Source organism: Asparagus officinalis, chromosome 1 (assembly GCF_001876935.1).
Source record: "Asparagus officinalis chromosome 1, Aspof.V1, whole genome shotgun sequence".
Taxonomy (NCBI): domain Eukaryota; kingdom Viridiplantae; phylum Streptophyta; class Magnoliopsida; order Asparagales; family Asparagaceae; genus Asparagus; species Asparagus officinalis.
In genome coordinates, this window is record NC_033794.1 from 126,924,694 (window position 1) to 126,944,023 (window position 19,330).

General features: G+C 37.1%; 3 protein-coding genes across 3 annotated transcripts; 1 reads left to right on the plus strand and 2 right to left on the minus strand.

The window, feature by feature from the left end:
• Positions 4,366-6,051, plus strand: LOC109844435. The gene is made up of 3 exons (XM_020413459.1): positions 4,366-4,560; positions 4,677-4,740; positions 5,508-6,051. Exons 1-3 carry the CDS (start codon positions 4,378-4,380, stop codon positions 5,600-5,602), a joined length of 342 nt encoding a protein of 113 aa, XP_020269048.1. The 5' UTR covers positions 4,366-4,377; the 3' UTR covers positions 5,603-6,051.
• Positions 8,600-11,028, minus strand: LOC109837539 (60S ribosomal protein L6-2-like). Its single transcript, XM_020405867.1, is given in 5 exon segments — positions 8,600-8,989; positions 9,066-9,247; positions 10,510-10,616; positions 10,699-10,807; positions 10,810-11,028. Coding segments are annotated over 5 exon segments (696 nt in total). The 5' UTR covers positions 10,952-11,028; the 3' UTR covers positions 8,600-8,833.
• LOC109837614 (ribosome biogenesis protein BRX1 homolog 1-like) lies at positions 12,281-18,252 on the minus strand. The gene is made up of 9 exons (XM_020405961.1): positions 17,977-18,252; positions 17,006-17,239; positions 16,781-16,922; positions 15,782-15,860; positions 15,502-15,626; positions 14,139-14,240; positions 13,708-13,776; positions 13,521-13,619; positions 12,281-12,614 (listed from the first exon to the last, which is right to left on the minus strand). Exons 2-9 carry the CDS (start codon positions 17,194-17,196, stop codon positions 12,483-12,485), a joined length of 939 nt encoding a protein of 312 aa, XP_020261550.1. The 5' UTR covers positions 17,197-17,239; positions 17,977-18,252; the 3' UTR covers positions 12,281-12,482.

Sequence of the window (19,330 nt, forward strand, 5' to 3'; positions counted from 1 at the left end):
GGCCTAATCACCCCCGACTCCTTGAAGTTTCCTTGAAGCTTCAAAGCATCAAGTTGCTTCTAAAAATCGTCCAACTTCTTATCTCGTCCTTTCTTGTGAGGGTTGGACTCAACTTCGGACGATTCAAAATGAATGTTGAAAATTTCTCTACTTCATCCTCTTCATCAGCGCCATCTTGGTATTGACGGCTAGATTCCTCAGCATCGGGTGAAGGTTGTCGGTGCCTTGATCCTGAAGCTTCAGCAGTAGCTTTCTTCTTTTCTTTCTCTTTGACAAGTCTTTCTATCATTGCTTCCATGCGCCTGATAGATTCTTGTTGCTGGAGGATGGTATCTTGTTGTTCCTCCAGCTTTCTTGTCATGTCTTTTTCACTCCCAACCATGTGAGCGTTCGCCTGCTCACTTTGATCAGTACTAGATGGTTGGGAAGTTGCAATGGCAGAATTGTCAAGCTCCTCATTGACATTGTCTGAGATGCCTGCTAAACTTCGGTAATCCAATGGAATCACTACTCTGGTGCGGGTATGGGTGTGTTGATATACACCTTACCCTTACGACATGCATTTCGCCTAGTCGTGGGGAGAATTCAGGATCAAAGGACTCAGACGGGTCAGCTGGGGCTTTATCCTTACCATTGTTGACCATGTTAATCGTCACCCTAACATGTTCATTCCTGGGACGAAAACGTCTTCTTCTAGGCGATGGAACTATCGATGGTTCGGACAATCGCTCGAAGACTGAAGGCTTAGGTACCAACCCTCCACATCGGGAAAGCACTATGGAGATGGGCTTCTCACAATTGCAATGAGACTGCATTTGGCTTATACTGCGTTTGCGGACGAGATAATCACGAAGATCAGTATTAGGACCACCCCTAGTTAGCTCCGGCAACTTGGCAGCGCATGAGCAAGAATCTCTAAGTGTCAGAGATTCGCGAGCTTGGGTAGCTGGAGGAGCCTCGTCATTTGCATGTTTTAGGCGAGGTTTGTTGATTGGACGAACCCGATGCATTCGTCGTCTCGGTCGGCTCTTGACTTGAGGGACGTCCTCCTGACGAGCTCGAGCAGGGGCGAGCTTGTTGGATCGGATGATCCTCGTGTTGAAGATGAGCTTCATCGTTCGAGCACAGTTGGATGCAGTGGTGAGGTTTGTCATTTTGACGCACTTTAGCTGACCGAGCCTTGGTAGACTTGTGGGCCTTAGACGTGTTGTCTTGTGGCCGATAGTGGAAACCATCCAACGAGACCAAAGCTCGAGCCTTGCGGCGAGCCTGATTCTGACGTTAACGTTGTCTTGCACGTCTTGAAAGCGGATCAGCAACGGGTTCCGCAATAGCCATTGCTTGATTGGGTTGTTCAACATCAACCAAAGTTTGGCGAGGCTGCTTCACAATCCACCTCTTAGTCTGGCAGCTAGTTTTCAAAGCCTCATCAGTCAGAGGCTGAAGTCCCTCTTCGAGATTGACTCGAGTGAAATGGTCAGAAGCCACATGGCTGAAGTCTCATACGAGACTCTACGACACTTACGTGCCTTTGTGGGACTCGGGGTACGTGAGGAGAGGAACTCCTCGTACTTAGATTGGTCGAACTCGATGATAAGAGTTTCGACCTCTGTTCCCACCACGATCTTATCTGATTGCGCCACGACCAGTTCGTCTGAAAGAATAGTTGCTCCCACTGTGGTTACCATCTTCTGTAGGATCGAAAAATATGCGATTGATTCTTGTTTTAAGAATGGATTCTATCACTTTGTAAGAACCCCTTACAATTGCTCTCTCTCAAGTACAGAGGAAGAGAAGATTAATTTGACTTCTCTTTAATTTAAAATGGGTTCAAGGTGGCGAAAGGATGTCTCACTCGATACTCAAGTCGAGTTTGCTTCCCGTTGCCAATCAGATCAAGATCGCTTCAACTTGAAAGAAGAATTAACCCCTTGTTGATAGCTTCAATGGCTAGAACCGAGGTTCGAGTCTTCAAAGAACATGAGTGCTAGCCTTGGTTTCTTGTGCATATACTCGCGATGGCTTTTTCATAGCTGCTTGGGGCTGTTTATAGGCCATTAGCACGTAATTGATGTGCTGAAATCGTGGGTAGAGGAGCATAACTGCCTCCTGCAATTTAGCACACGTGGCCTGACTTGGTTCTCGTAGTCGTTACAGCCGAACTTTGTGTGGATGATAAGCCTCGTTGCGTGGCGAGGTTTGTCAGATTAGACGAGCCTCAACACGCAGCGAGGTTCGCTTGATAAGGCAAGCTTCACAGTATGGTGAGTTTCTCTTGACGAACTTTGTCTTCATCGACTTCATCTGACGAGCTTCGTCTTCAATAGCTGAGTCCAACTACCTAGCAAATCTGGTGAACTTCCTTTGACGAGCTTCATCTTCACTGACAAACTTCATTGTTTGACGACCTTTGATCCTCGTTTCGACGAGTTTTGAACTTCGTCTTTGACAATGAGCTTCAATGCTTCCAGTTGAGCTTCTGAATAACATTCATCTTCATTGACGAGACGAGGTGCGATGTGATAATGATCCTCACCTATTTGCAATGAGGTGCGACTCTCGTTTCCCTTTTGGCAGTTTTGAGTGCCTACTGTAGTCACTTGAGATTTGAATGTCGCTTGTTTTGTTCCCCGTAACAAGATAATTATAAATAACGTTGAGGTGATACTCACGTGGATCAGTTAATATAAGTTTGTGTAAGTTATTAACCAATTCATCGAAAGTACATGATTTTGATATAAACAACGGCTTCATCACACCTCCTTCATATACGGGCATATTATTCTCCAGATAGTTAATATTTTCATCATATGAACAAAGAATTAAGATTCAATCGTTCATCGTTATCTCTGAAGAGTAAAATATTCCAATATCAATATTACACAAAAAAATATTATTTACTAAAATTCTTTAATATCGATTTTAGACATCCATAATTTTAACTAAATGTCAAACCTTTATAATACACTAACTTTTACAATTTTAGATAGATAATCTCCCCTCTAACTTCATACACAAATTTCTTTACTTTTTCTTCAGAAAATTCATAAATATTTCAAAATCTAAATTTAAACAAGTTATTAGCATGAAATAGTGAGAATATATGAAAAATTAGAAGAAAAAACAAAAAAATTAACGATTTTACCTAAATTTTGTCGATGCCCTAATTTCCGGTGAATTCCGGCAATGACGCCGGTGGCGGAATCGACAATGGCCGGTGGACAATACGACTGTGGCAGAGGAGGCGGCGGTATAAAGATCTAGGGTTTGGTGGTGAAGGAGCAAAGAGAGGGGGGGTCGGGAAAAGGCGATTTGTTATCGCGTGGGCTTTATATAGGCATTGCCGCAACTTTACGGGATTTCAAATCCCGTGGAGTTGCAGGCCACCTCACCAAAGAGCAAGACTCCCTGGGAGTTGGCTTTATTAAGCTCACGGGATTTCAAATCCCATGAAGATTTGGCCCCCTAACCAGCTTTTGCTAATAAATAGCTTAAACTTCACGGGATTTTAAATCCCGTGAAGTTTTTCAACTTTATTTACAAATTTCGACCCAATTTCAGCCTTTTCAACTTTATTTACAAATTTCAACCCAAATTTGTAAATAAATATGAAAGGGGTTGATTTTTAAAAACATAATCTAAATGAGTCTAAAACGAAAATTTGTTCAATTTAATATTTATTAAGGGATGGGTATGAGATCCTTATGATTCCCCTTGTCTTTCATAATTTGTAATAAATTATTTGACAATATAAATTATGGCATTTATATTATTCACGTTCTTATAAGTTTATGAAGCTCATAGCTTGAATATGAATATTTTGTAAATATTGTATTCTTCTAACTCCTTAAGCTAAAATTTTGGATGTTTAACATTTAATAGATATGAATTATTTTGTTAAAATACAATCAATATGAGTGCATAATATGTATAAATCATTCTCAGACTATATTTTATAATTTTCCAAAACTAAAGAGTAAATCATTTTGACAAATCAATTAGTAGTTGAAAAGATGTAAAAAGAGTACAACGTCATATATTAGAATTGATCACATAATTTATATGTTCTTTCTGGATTGAATTTGCATATTCTTTTAAGAAAATTCTAGAACAAAGTTTTTGAATATCTATAATACTCGGTGACAGATAAACAACAATGGAAGTAAACAACAGGAAGAAGTACTTTTTTATAACTGAACAAAATCTTTAGTAACTAAATAAAACCTATGATTTTTCTTTAGGCTGTGTTTGGGAATGTTGATTTGGGCTTGGATTTGAAATTCTGGGTATTTCAAATCCAAATTTCATGTTTGGGCTCAATTTTAGGCCATGATTTTAAATCAAGCCATTTTATACAATGGATTTGAAAAGCCTAAAATGATGGATTTCAAATTTGGGCACAATACTTGGTATTTGCCAAATCCTCACCCACGAAATCCAACCCCTCAAAACCCCGACTCCTCTTTTTCTCCTCTCTCACGCCGCTCGTGTCAAAGTCCCGACTGGAACTCGATCTCCATCTCCATCTCAAAGCTCGATCTCGATCTCGATCCATCGCAGGTACCTCTCCTCTCTCCCCTTCTCCTCTCTCGGTTTCGATCTCGCCCTTTACTCCTCTCTCTCCCCCTTCCATCGAAACCCTAGATCTGATCTGACTTGGATTTTCTCTTTTGTAGCTTGTTTTCTCCTCTCTTTCGGTTGCTCTCCTCAAACTTCTGCAGTTTCTGATTGGGATTCAAGGTATGACTTCAATTTTTGCTGTTTTTTAATTTTTAAATTTTTTGATTTATGTCTTTTCATTTTGTTAAGTTGAATGTTCCTCTAGCGAGGGCATTATATAGCATTTTCATTTGAGTTTCACCTCATCAGATCATAATACGTTGCTGTATAGCACCTACATACCTCACAGAGTATCACACATGCTGCATAATACGTTGCTGTATAGCACCTTCACTTGCTTTGTGCCAATTTTAGACAACGTAAGCGTATAGAAGTGCTGTGAAAAACAAGTGAGTATATAAGTGCAAAGTATGTGAAACTATGAGATACTTAAATCATACAGAAAACAGAAGGAGAAAAAAGAGGCCACGTCAACCTATCTTACGTTTCAAAAAAAAATACCATCGTCGCATTTGACGGACAATTGAATGATCTAGCCTGAAAGCAAAATTTATGGACTTTCAATTAACAGGATGTGTTTGCTGGAATTATCACTACAATTAAAACCAACTCCTCAGATATTTACATACCGTAACCAGTAAAACAAGTGAATTAACATAGAAAACATGGAGAACATATCACATAACTAAATTAGGAGAAATCTATGGTTTTCTTTAAACATCAGATATGCACATTTCTCATAGGAAAAGAATCATGAAAACATCGTCCATGCTTCCATATGTCAGTGCATTTGATTATAAGCATCGTTCAAAAGTTATGTCTTTTCATTTATGTGATTAGTCATATAGGTCTGCTAATTCTGGTTTGTGTGCTTTTTTTCTTTTCAGTAAGAACTCCAAGCCGCAAATTGAGCACTTCTTCAAGCTCTTCTGATTGCCTTCTCATCCGTCAACAATTGCAGGTAATTTTACTGTTATTTTAATTTTGTTATGTCGTGATTTCTTATTTTGGGTCATAGGAAACTTACATGTTTTGATGAGTAATCAGAATAAACACAAACTGTCTGAAGCAAAATTCGAAAGCAATAAAAATAGTGTGAGGTTTTGTGTTAATCGTCTATGTAGCATTACTCAATTTACTTCAACAAGTATTCAGAAATATGCCTCAGATTCTTGGCAGGAATCATCTTATCCTTCATTAGGTGGGCATTAATTGGCACAGTTCAGGCTACGTAGCCAAACTTACATGTTTTGTAAACAATCAATGACTAAATCAAGAAACTGGAATTTATAATAGAAAAGAGTCATCACAACACAAAATTTATTACTGTGGAAATAAAACGAGATAAAAACTAAGCGATAACCCTGAACAACCAATCATATATACCTGTTAGTCGCCGAAAGATGACCTAAATATACATATTGTATAGTTTTTAATGTCTATCAGATGTTCTAATAATTTTTTTCTTTTTTGCTCTTTACGACTCTTGTATGCCTCATGAGTATGTTCAACAAATGATCTTGTTTTGTGTTAAGTGTGTGTGTGTGTGTTTTATATGACCTGCATTAGTTTTTGTAACCTCTAATGTCATGTTCATGAAATGCACTCTAATTAGAAAGATAACTGTCATTTGCAGCTTTGGGTTGTGGGACTGCTTCCTCATTAGTTCTGTTTCTGAAATTTCAATATCATATGGTAGTTTTCTTTCTAATGCTAAGTTCATAAAAAGAAATATCATATTTCTCAGTACTTCCATTTTTACCCAATATGACCTAAATAGTGTGAGGCATTTTCCCTCTTCAATTTTTTGAGTTAATCTACCTAACAAACTAAGTTATGTGACATGCAGAGTTGATGCTTTTGGGTTTCATATCCCTGCTGCTTACTGTTGGACAAGATCAAATTTCCAAAATAAGAAACTAAGTTGATAGACTTCAATGATACTGTCATACTTAGTTGATAGACATCATTTCTCCATCTAATGATTAAATCCCCCTCTCTTCACACAGACACGTTACAAGATCAAATTAAGAAACTAAGTTAATGTACTATTTTCTTTATGCATACACATGTTCAAATAAAAAAAGTTGTTGTGACGTTGTCATGTTTCAGCGTCTTTCTTTTATGTCTTGAGTTGTTTTTTCTTAGGACTTCATTAAATTAAAGTCCCAGTCTCGGTATCTTTCATTTTATTGAGAATAGAACTGTTAAAAACTTGCTATTGCAAGTCAAACAGATTGGATTAGGTTGAAAAGTCCCTCAAATATGTTTTAGATTGATTTAAAGTCCCCTCAAATATGAATGATGTTGTGACTACAAGTAAAGCCATTCACAATCAAGATTCAAAATAAATACAAGACAATGAAAGTATTCTTTTCCAAGAGCCCAGAGTGTTACTATGGATATGAACAGCAAATCAAAAAACCAATTTTGGAATTTATGCAATCATTAGTGTCATTTAAATGCAATGAAGGATGCAAAAAAGTAAAGCATCAAACAGGATGAACTGCGAAATTCAAACGATTCTCTATAATCTCATTGGTACAGCTCTGTTTAATAGGTTTTTCCTTTTAATCTTATAGGTATTTCTGAAAACTGTGTCTGAATGGAAGAATAAAATGTGAAGTACAGAGGGCTGTAACATTAATTGTTAACGACAATTAATGTTATATTGTGCTGAGAGAATATTATCTGCTGTCGCTTAACGACAGATAATAATGAACTTTTTCTGCTGTCGCTTAACGACTAATAACGAACTAGTGCTTGTGCTTTGGTCTCACCTTTTTCGGTTCTCATTGTCATTTGATATAGCTTGCTGCTTTGTCGAATGATTGTAGCTAATATGTAAGGGTTAATTGCATATACTCTCTGTGGTATCGTTTTTAAATTGCAACCCCTATAGTGTACACTTTTGCAGATGTGCCCTTGGGTTAAAATTGTGACTGTTAAAATTGTGACTGTTTTAAAATTGTAGTGTTTACTTCTATGGTGAATGATTGTGGCTTATAGTATACTCCAATATATCGGCATCTGATGGTTTGTGGTTTGGTACATTTGCTCTTTTATTGGATGTCTTTGTGAAAGATACTAGTGGAGAGTATATCAAAGTGATGTCCAAGTACGTTAACGGAAAAATTGAAAGATACTTATTATATGAAGTGTTTTATCTGTTTGCTAGGGCCTCGCAAAGTATCAGAGATGAGTTTAGCTATCAACTTACCTAAATTTGTGTTTTTTGGTTACTATTTTACACATCTCCATTGCATTTGATGTAAACAAGATGGGTTAAGAGAATAAATTTTCATCAATTTTAAATTCAAATTCGTGTATAATAAAGTACCCAAACACTAGATTTTGAAATCAAAGATTTCAAATCCTTTCATTTAATAAAGATATCCAAACAAAAGATTTCTTAAATCATGGATTTCAAATCCTAAATTTAAAATCCTTTGATTATAAATCAAAGTTCCCAAATCCAAATCAAAGTTCCCAAACGCAGCCTTAATGAATTCTAGAATTTATTTTTTTCATTAATAATAGTATTTTTTAAGTATCGATCCCTTGCCTTATTAATATTTTAAAATTATATATTAAAACTACTAATTAATCTTAAATTATTAATATTTTAAGACTATAAGCTTAACTATTTCGCTAAAAGACAAAATGTTAAAACCACACATGAAAATATCCAAAAATAAATAATATATTATGATAATTATAAAGCTTTTTGCAACCATGTTATAATAAATAAATAAACTTAAAAGTAAATAATTGAAATATTTAACCTAGTACAATAAACGTGTTTTCCACCAAGTATCCACAAAAGAGCAACCAGAACCATCAACTATCTCTAAGTTTTAAAAATATCAGCATCTAGACAGACAATAACATAGCCCTGAACTAAACATAGTTCAATTACCCAAAACCACAAGAAATTTGAAGCCCAGATGCAGAATGGAACAAGAAAAGACACAATGTCAAATATAACAAAAACCTTGGGTATAGAAATATCAGAGCATCCAGACACAGAAAATATAACATAGCTCAAAACTTAACATAGTTTCGATTAATCCAAAACCACAACCAAAAGACAAATGATAAGAACCCTCTAACAGGACGAAAGATAATGTTTCCAATCTGTGATCTAGAGAAACAGAGTACAACTAGCTATGAATAAAACTCGAAAGCAAAAACACCTAAAGATACCTCAGCTCTAAAACTTAAGCTCATGAGGCTTCATGCCCTCACTCAATGTGAATCTAGCACCCAAGTAGAACTTGAGATCCGGAACAGCCTCAATCGCCTTCAACAGCTGTGAATCCACAGCCTTTTGATCATCTTTTTTTTCTTGTGGGAGGGCCTTTTTTTCCTGCGCAATTAGAATATGAGCATTAACAACTAAATGGTAACAAATCAAATCAAATGTATTCACAACTAAGCCAAACCTCTTTATCTGCTTCAAAGAACTCTCCCTCGGTCTTCTTCACCTTATTCTTGGATTCCTTGGCAAAGTACTTGTCATCAAACTTGTCAACATTAACACCAGAAATATCAACCTTGGTAGATGTCCCAATGACGTAGGACTGGTTTACACGGCGGAGGGGAACTCCGTTAACCTTGAAGGGCCCTGAAAAAAATTAAGAAGTGAATTATAACACTGGATATTGAGTTGTATGACCTACCATATAGACCTACTAATAGGTGAATAAACAAAAATAACAGAGCAATCAATTGTTGTGTGAGATTACACACGCGCATATACAATTTTTCCTAAATAAAATCAGAGACACAATAACTATGCTCTCAGAGAAAAGAATGTCCTATTAAGCTATTGACAACACTAGCTCTGAAACCTAATTAATGAATTACTTCATCTTAAAACTGACCAAAGCAACACACATACATAAGAATCTATCCAATGAACAACTGGTGGCCAAAAGAGGAAGAACTCGCATCTCATTATAACAAAGATAAAACGGTATCCCATCATAATACACCTCCATGTCGATAAACATGTCCCAATATTTAATAATAAAAAAGTCGTCTCGTTTAGAACAGCAGACATCTGTTAGTGAAGAAGCATAAGCATAATGTTCCATCAACTCAACAAGACAAAATAGCTTACCAGATGATTCTAATGTTTTATTTTAATTTTCAAAAGTTCTACGTCCAACTCAGACTATCCACAAGCTAATTCGACATTACCAAGTACACAACTATAATGTAACAGGAAAGGTCAGAAAATTGCACCTAAGAGAATTCCTTCGTATTACCTTCTTTCTCAACTCATAAAGGTAGAATGCACTCAACATAACAAGTATAAAGAACTATACCACATGAACGCGGTTAACACTCACGGGCTAAAGCGCATGGGGAACAACACCCACTATACATCGCTATTATTTCATTTGTAAAGATGCATCATTATGTGTGACTGTCCAAAACGCCAATTACACTCAACTTAATCATTTGCTCATCTTCTTACTTCTAATCTAAATTAAAAGGTCATGCAATCACTTCCCTCAAATACAAAGCAATTTTCTGCATATTCACACATCAGGGAACTTACAACAAGTTCCACAGTAAATTCGAGCTACACATGCCCATCATTGCCACAGAACTAACATAAAGCTGTTTTTTTTTTAATTGAACAACGTCATTTCTTCCAATTTGTAATGTTTAATAATGACATACAATTCTATTTAATTAACATTTAGTATAATAGGCTCCAATTTTCCAAATTGCTTCTAATGTAACATCAAAACATTCAATTGTCAGCATTAGAAACGGAAAATGAATAATCCCCATATGGCTAAAATGAAACAATCCAGATATTTACAAAATATTCATCATAGTAATAAGCATCCAAAAAGCACACAGATAAAATACCAGTGACGAGAAGCAATCCTGAAGGCAGCTGCTTCAAGAACACAACCCTCTTCCCCATAAACCTCCCAGCGAGCAAGATCAACACCGTCCCGGGCGTAATACTCGGCCTACACGAAGAGAAAATCAACCAAAATCAACACGAAATTCTAAACCCAGGAACGCTTGGAACCAAAACCCTAGAATCCAGACCTGAGCTTGGTGGGCTTGGGCTTGCGGCGGTTGGGGATGGGAGTCTTCACGTCGTCAGCGGGGTAAAACTTGGGCGGCTTCTCGGCGGGCTTAGTGGGTTCGGGTTTCTGTGTTTGGGGAAAGATCCGCCGTTTTTGGCCTTGATCGCCCACAGGCCTCGCTTGTGGTACATTTTCGAGCGGGAGAACTTGCCGATCCCTCGAACGAGATCTGGGTTCCTGGATGAAACCCTAGCGGTTTTGCGAGGGGCCATTGATGGAGGACTGGGGAAACCTAGAGATCGACGAGGAGAAATGGGAAGAGGAGGCGACGAAGAGGGAAACCCTAGAGGGAGGCTGAGGTTTTATATGGGGAGGGGAAACCCTAGGAGGATGAGTTGGGGTTTATTGGCCGTTGGATTTGGTTGGAGATTCGCGTGTATTTGGTAACGGGCTTAGCTGGGCTGGGCTAGGCTTTGTAAGTAAAAGGTCGTATGATTAGTTCCAGATGGTAAACCCATTAACTAGGGTAAATTTGACAAACATATCATGAAGAAAAACTATCCTCGTTAAATTGTTATTTACGCCCTGTTTGGATGGAGGGTAGAAGGGGGAGGGGAAGAGAAATACAGTTTTCATCTTGTTTGGGAGTTTTTTTAAGGAGGGTAGAGAGGAGGAAGGAAGGGGAACGGAGGGTAAAATTGCTTGGTTTTCTTCCCCCCCCGATTTGGGCAGTAGAGGAGGGTAAAGGAGGGTAAAGGGGTGTAATGACATTCTTACCCCCATCAAAACAAATAAAAGAGCTGATGTGTTATTAGTATAAAGTCATTTATGTAAATTTACATATATTTACTTTCTTTCACCTTCATTCACCTTACTCAACTCCCAAACAACATATTACAATTCTCTTCCCTTCCCTTCCCCTCCATTCCCGTTGTTTACCTTCCCTTCCCTTCCCTTAGTAAACTCCCAAACACACCATTACCGTTTTTTACAGGTTACCGTGAAGTTTCGGACAAAGTTTCCGTAATACCATGAACTAAATACAAACTGAGAGAACACATAATTCACTATTCATCATAATTCACTATTCATGTTACAAGAAATACTATATTAACATTTACTGTAGCATTATTATTGTAGCTAACTGGAACCGGATACGGGAGCACTTTTTGAAAAAACACTATAGCACATGGGAATGTTGTAGCGTTTTTAAAAAAACTATAGCGAAGACGGGAGCTGATCCAAAAATTTTAAAAGTAGTGTAGCATTTAAAATCGGGATTACTGTAGCAGAAAAAAAATAATGTCTTACTTTGCATGGTGTTCACGACTAGTAAAAATGATGCCTTACTTTGCACGATGTTCACGACTAGTATATTATGGGTTTCAAAACATTATCATAGAGCTATATATACGCTTCTGACCTGACCGAATGTTTTATTTTTTCTGATTATTTAAAAGTTGGAAATTTTGTATTAAATTCCTAATAACTCGCTAGAGTTTTGCGAATGTTATCAAATCAATAAAAAATATACCTAATCTATAAGCTGAGCTATTGTTAGTAGTTTACTTTTTCTAAATATTTGACGTAAAGGGGAGATCGAACCGCAACAAGCTCAACATCAACTCAAAGAAATCAATACCAAAATACATATGAGAAGTACGGTCTCCCAATATAACAAACACATACATGAAACTAATGTCTACGCTTTAAACTCGACGTCAACGAAAAATAGCCAAAATTTTCTAACAGGCGTCCAATCTCATGTTCACTGAACTCAAAAGCACATGGTGTACACAATCATCACTCCTTCCACAGATCAGCAAATTCATCAGGCTCTAATTGGTTCGACATTTCATGGGTCTTCCTCCTACTCTTGGCCTTCACCTTCTTTGCATACTTTCCGGCCTTCTTTCTCTTCTCCAATGCTCGGATCTGATACAAGAAAAGAAAAAGCAATAAATGATCAATAATGCCACAGAATCAAAGTTCATACTGCAATGGATAATAATAGGTATACATGTGTATCTTGTGTGTTCTTACATTGTGTTTATATACATCCCGTTTGCTATGGCACCGTATATGTTCTATTACCCTCTCAATTTAAATGCAGATGACCATGATGCTTTACAAATTTTCAGGTGTCCTGGTTGATTCAAATGATACATCGCAAAAGATTGGAATATTAAAGAAGATGCCAGCAAAAAAATAACATATTAACCTCCAACTGATATGTTTCTCAAAAGGTCCCTTGAGGATTTAACAATTTAGGCTTCTGGTGGTCAAACGGAGTAAGCGTTGGCACGAAACATTAAATTCAAACGTCCACATGTTGAAGACAAAATCAATTGCCAATGCTGAGAATGGTATAAAACTCAATCTGAAAGCATCTCACAAGTAAATGATGCAACTTGAGCTTTAATGCCCAAACCCAACTGGAAAACAGCTATTAGTCGTAGATATACTCTTGTTATAACCATAGAAAAAAGGCACCTCAAATTATTGTATCTATGCAGATGAAATTGAAAGGAAACAATGGAAAACTTTTTCGTTACAAGAATGAAGTTTTTATTTTGGAATTAACCGTTTTCACAATGGAACTGAGGTGGGGGAACTTTAAAAAATGATCAACTAATTACCACTGCCATATGGCACAAGATAGTTGAATAAAAGCATCCCCCCGCAAGGAGTGATGATTATAAATAAGTATTAAAATAGAAGAAAATTTCTAGGCGATATTTAGAGATGCAGGTTGTCTTAGACTGCATGGCTAAAAATTTCTCGGAAGAGTTTTATCAGAGGCCATATATTAGTACAAGAAGCACAGAGGTGGTTAAGTACCTGGTTGGGCGATACATAAAATGGGTTCTCATACAGCGTCGGTCCACCAAAACTACCACCGAAAACCTTGATTGGGTTCAAACAAAATCTTGGACCAACCTGCTCAGATTTGTGTTCATGTTATAATCTGATGCAGCTTTGGGGAGAGAAACCAAAACACTGAAAAAACACACTGTTTTTTTTTTACCTCTATAAGTGTCATTTTGTCTAGACCTCCATGATCAACTTTATCAGTCTCATTGTGAGGAACAGAAATCTGCAGGATATATAGAGTTTTCATATATGTCAATTTCTCATAGATTTTATAAATTATAAACATAATGTTCATATACAAAAACATAACAATAAAGATATATTATATCATTCATAACTGCAACCATGAATTCATGAATTTTCATGTTACTGCAGTATCTTATCAGCAACTAAACACTAATAATGTAGACTTAAGAAAGTGCTTGGCCTCAACCCCTTTCACACCCAGCCGAGACTCACTTATAGTTATCAAATCTCAATTCATAAGAAAAACAATGTAAAGGTCTCCAATAGAATGAACTGAAGAATGCACAAATGGTATGTAACTTGACAAGAAAGTAAAAGTATGTTACTATATGAGGATACCTGATAATTCCGAAACCAAATGTGATCATCAACAATTGAAAAAACAAAAACATGGTCATGAAAGGGCTTTGCTTTCCGGTGATCCTTCGGTGTTTCAAAAATCTGCAATCAGAGAAAGCAAGTTTTATTATATTCCAACAATATAAACTTAAGGTACAAAATTACTAGTTCGTCATTTTTTTTTCTTTCCCTGGAAACCCTAAACATAAAGTTAAGTGGCTAGAAAACGTTAAGAAAAATCAAAATTTCCTTTTTATGTGATGACATACAAAATATCTAAAGGTGTGAAGCATAGAAATATTAAACAACAAAGCTTGTGTCCAAGTCTTTGGTTGTAGTTATGGCTCAGGCATGCCGAAAGATTCAACACTCCCTTACTCCTCGACTAAAAGAACAAAGCTCTTAACCCATGTTCTATAATCTAAATTAACCTCCAGTCCCACATATGAAGTCAAAGACCATACATTTTCATCTAAGCTTTTCCCCACAAAAAACGGCGTAAGCTCTAAGAAAGAAACGCTCAATGGAAATGTTTACTTAAGTTTATCACTGATCTCAACCCAACGTCCACACTCCTAACAGTGCCAAATTCATTGCAGTAGATGCGTGCATTTTCAACTTGTACAACCAAGAAGCATTTCTCCAGTATTATGCTAGACTAAGAAAGTGAAGACGAAATGATTTTTAACATCACCGATTCACCAGCATACACAACTGTGAATAGAGAATATGTTGCTAACACCAAATAGACAACTAGACTGAATAGATTCTGTGATAACATGGGCATAATATCTTCAAGCAGCAAGACAAAATATATAGAAACTACCAATAACAACATAGCTTGCTTACCCATGCCTTTTTTCTCAGTTTCACCCCAAGGTAATGGATACAAGGAAAAAACATCTTTTTTTTTTTTGAGTTTTCCCCCTTTTTGTTCTGAATGTGCTTGTCTCCCATATTATGTGTGTTTTCCCCATGTGTTTGTCCTTCTTTTAGTTGGAGAGGCACATGGGAGTGGGAGGGTAAGAATACTGTGTAAATTGTGAATCTTAAAATTTCAAAATAGAATACTTTTGATGATAAATCAAAAAAGAAAGAATGCAGAGGGGATAATAGACATTTGATAAAGCTTGAAATTTCATGATGGTGTAACATCAACCATATTGCACAGATGCATGCGTTAGACACCTGTAGCCAATTAACCACATTCAGGGTGGACCCTGAAATGCTGACAACTAAAGCTCAATACAAAATATATTATCCTCTTGACCATTTTTCATGACTGTCACTTGGATGAGAGTCTGGGAAGCACATAAACTAAGAAGAAATGCTCTGGTCTGGAGAAAAATAAAGAAAAGAATACCTGAGTTATCATTTCTTTCATAAGCATCCAGCGGGGTTCATTATTGAAATTTGAAGAAAAGGTTAAAACCGGTCTTGATCCTTTAAGGTGATTTCCAGTAAGTTTCAGTTCTTCCATAGTATGAACTGAGAATAAACAAAACAAGTTATGTATATATTCAGTAAGAAAATTTACGAATCTAGAAAACCTAACTCATTAATAAAAAAGTAACCACAAACTGCTTTCCTTGCTATCTTGCAGGGTCATAAATATTTTAAAAGACACAGAACACAGAACTTACCGGCGTTAACCAGGAACTTCACAGATGGACCACCAGGTGACCGCGCCATCCAGAGGTAAAGATCCTTCCCTTTTCTACACTGGTACAAATGTAAAAAAGAAGAACAAGATCGGCAGAGGAATAACAAACATTCTTATAAGGAACAAAACAAATTAATAAGACCCAACAATTCGAACTAATAAAGATCAGATAAATCAGATGCATGTGAAATAGAATTCTTCTCTGGTAAGATGAGCTTAAAAGAGGATAAAGAATAAGAAGAAGTGAAGCACAGTCATTTAGTAGTCTTGAAGGAAAATCGTTTATGCCGAAGTGGGTAAGAAAAGTCAATATGAAATTGAATACAGATAATCACAAAAAATATACTATATTCATTAGCCACTACAAGTATCCTATTAGAAGTATTTAAAACCCCACATTCTGGTTAGAGTATACACTACAGAGTACACTAGTTTTTGGCTTAAAAATCCAATGTTAGTCAGTGTAGAACTTATTTCACCTTTCAAGGGAGTTAAAAGGTATATTTTTATACACAAGCACAACGTGGGAAAATTCTGTCCCAAACTTTTGGGGTTGGCTGCATGAACACTGTCCCTCTTCAGGTCTATTACGGGTCATTTCCACTATTAAGCTAACTTTTATTATACCCTTTTCAATCGCGTACCATGAAGTTCATCAGGTCTACCTCTAGTCCTATTTTCCCCATTAATTATAATCTATTAATCTTTCCTAGCCGGCACACTTAATGATCTCCATTATACGTGACCATCATCTCAATTGCTTCTTGCACATTTTATCCTCAATAAAAGCAACCTCTAACATTCTACAAATGCACTCATTTCTTATCCTACCTTCTATTGTACGTCTTCAAGACAATCGTAACATTCTCATTTCTGCTAAACTCATCTTTTGCACCTGATTTTTTTAAAAAAATATCCCACATAAATATAAAATTTATCTATTCCTATGCAGTTCAATGAAAAAAGATGCAGCCTTTACCTCAAAAAACAGGCAATAGGAACAATTCCTAAGCTCCACCAGCTCATTTAGGGTAGCCCCTTTCGTCTCCTTCGACTCCACCTTGCTATCTTTCTTACAGTGAGGCAAAAGCGAAACTATATTCAGCATCAAATGCCGATACCTTCAAAATTTCAATAAAACCCAGAATCAGTAACAAATTACAACAAATTTTGCTATCTTCTCTCTCTCAAAACAAATCACTACCTGTAGATGATTCTCCTCGAGCACGTGACCAAGACCTTCTCCTTGTTCCTGAACACTGGAAGATCGCTCTTCTTCTCGACGACGGCTCCATCCTTAAACCCTAGAAGGGTTCGTTTGGGCCTCGGCGGGTCGACCTCTTCTTCTTTCCTCTGCTCTCGTGGAGGCTCCACGTGCTTCCTCTTCTTCGCCATGGCCAGCAAATTAGGGTTTTTTCTGGCTGCTCAGCTGGGATTTCTAGGGTTTGAACGAGATAGAAGGAAGAGGCTTTAGGGTTTTTGCTGTTTTCGAACGTGAAAAGAAAAAGATAGGGGTGTGCAAACAGTCGATTTGGTTCGGTTTTTATCAAATTTCGAACAACCGAACCGAACCGCCCATTATTCAAAACCGAACCAAACCAATGCAAGTCGGTTCGGTGTGGTTCGGTTCGGTTTGTTCGGTTTTAACTCCTTCAAACTATCAATAGTCTGTAACAAGAACAGAAGTCACAGAACGCAATCCATGGTGAAACGAACTATGCATCTACTTCGTATATAATTCCCAAGAATCCAAAATTTCACTAGTTATGTTTAGTACAAGGATTATTATAGTCAAAAATGTCAAAGGCTAACAAGTTATTGATATCATTAATCTTATAATATAAACTAGCTCCCATTGGTTCACTAAACAAAATGCCTGATGCACATATCTCTCATTGCAATTATTTTATCTTTTTTTTAACCAGGTTCAGAACCCAGAAGGCTTGTTCATTCTGCCACAAGGAAATTATTTCTATGTGAGAGGGATTACACTTCAGCCTGAAATTTACCATTTTATCATTCATTCCCACAAATTGAAATTACCATTTTATCATTCATTCCCACAAACTGAAATTACCAATTCAACATACTGAAATTACCATCTCATTTGCACAAACTCAACACGAAATAGAAGGAAAAAAATAAAAAAACACCTAAAGTCCTTAGCAACTTAACTGCCTGCGAGTGCCGCGACTGAGGTCCGAGACTGGAGTTGGATGCTTGGAAGCCCGCGATCGAGACTGGTAGTCGGAGGAAGTGGGCTGGCGAGGATGGCGGCGGCCGCGACGTTGGAAGAGGCTTGGAGAAAGGAATATGAAGCGCTCGTGAAGATCGCCTCCGAACTCCTATGGAATCAGAGAATCGTCGGAGTTTTGGAGAAGAGTTGGAGGAAGTGAGCTGGCGGCGGCTGAAGGCTCAGGTTAGAGATTTAGGTTTAGGTTGGAGAGGAGTTGGGACTTGGGATTTTTATAAAAATGAAGAACGGGTCGGGTAAATGAAGAATGGGTATGTATGGGTTACGGAAGTGAGAGATATAAACGGTTCGGTTCGGTTCGGTTCGGTTGGTTCAGGTTGAAAATTTTTCAATCCGAACCGAACCGTTAAATTTCGGTTAGTACGGTCGATTTTCTCGGTTTGCACCGAACTGTGCTCAGCCCAAAAAAAAAAGAGCACTTCGGATCCGGTTCACAATGGAGCTTTGCGAGATAGAAACAATCCGACCCGTTAACAGAGTTTTTAGGCTGGGCCCTAACCAAGAGAGGACCGTTTGGGCTTTTTTAGCATTTCTAATATCAGATCCGGTCCAAATGTACATTTAATATCCTTTTTACGCCGATTTAACGCCAGATTGATTTTCGTTCATGTGTGACGCCTGGAAACGTCATTAGTTAAGAGAGATTAGACAGGCGTAGTTGAAGGACTGAGAAAATTATATGTGGGTTTTAATATAATCAAGGCAAATTAGATGATAATCTTTTAGTACTAACTAACAGGATTCTTCTTGAAGAATGAAGATATTACAAAAGCATGTAGCAGATTTCAAGACTAAGATTAATTTTCTTTGAAATTTTTAATGGAAATCATCTTTAAAATAGGATGAGAATGGGAAAACCCTCTTTAAGAGGGTTTCGGTATTTAATCAATCTCCTTGACCTACTTTTGATAAAATATTGATTGAAATATAAAATTAGAAAAACTTTAAAATAAACCTGTGGGCACATGATTTGATCTTTAACCATCAGGCATGCAAATGTCTCCTCCTCTACGTGACTATTAAGGCATCATGGCCATTTTCAGTGGTTGTTTGATTCATTTCCTAGAATCCTAAGTTTTGGAGATTACTCGCGGAAAATAAGTGGTTGGACTCATTTTTATATTTTCAAGCATATTTCATGACTTTTTGGGAGGAAATGGATTTACTTAAATTTGAGACACATTGCACTATTTATCTTACTAGTGGGTGGGTCTCACATGCACAACATTTTTTTTTTCTTCTCTAAACCAAACACAAGAAAATGAAATCAAACAC

Bases quoted from the DNA above. Each gene is read 5' to 3' on its own strand.
- LOC109844435 (XM_020413459.1), top strand. From the start codon at position 4,378: ATGATGGATTTCAAATTTGGGCACAATACTTGGTATTTGCCAAATCCT. The intron at 4,561-4,676 runs GTACCTCTCCTC...TCTCTTTTGTAG, and splicing joins TCGATCTCGATCCATCGCAG to CTTGTTTTCTCCTCTCTTTC. The intron at 4,741-5,507 runs GTATGACTTCAA...TTTTCTTTTCAG, and splicing joins GTTTCTGATTGGGATTCAAG to TAAGAACTCCAAGCCGCAAA.
- LOC109837614 (XM_020405961.1), bottom strand. From the start codon at position 17,196: ATGGCGAAGAAGAGGAAGCACGTGGAGCCTCCACGAGAGCAGAGGAAA. The intron at 15,861-16,780 runs GTAAAGGCTGCA...CATTTGTACCAG, and splicing joins CCTATTGCCTGTTTTTTGAG to TGTAGAAAAGGGAAGGATCT. The intron at 13,777-14,138 runs GTATCCTCATAT...TATATCCTGCAG, and splicing joins TTTGGTTTCGGAATTATCAG to ATTTCTGTTCCTCACAATGA.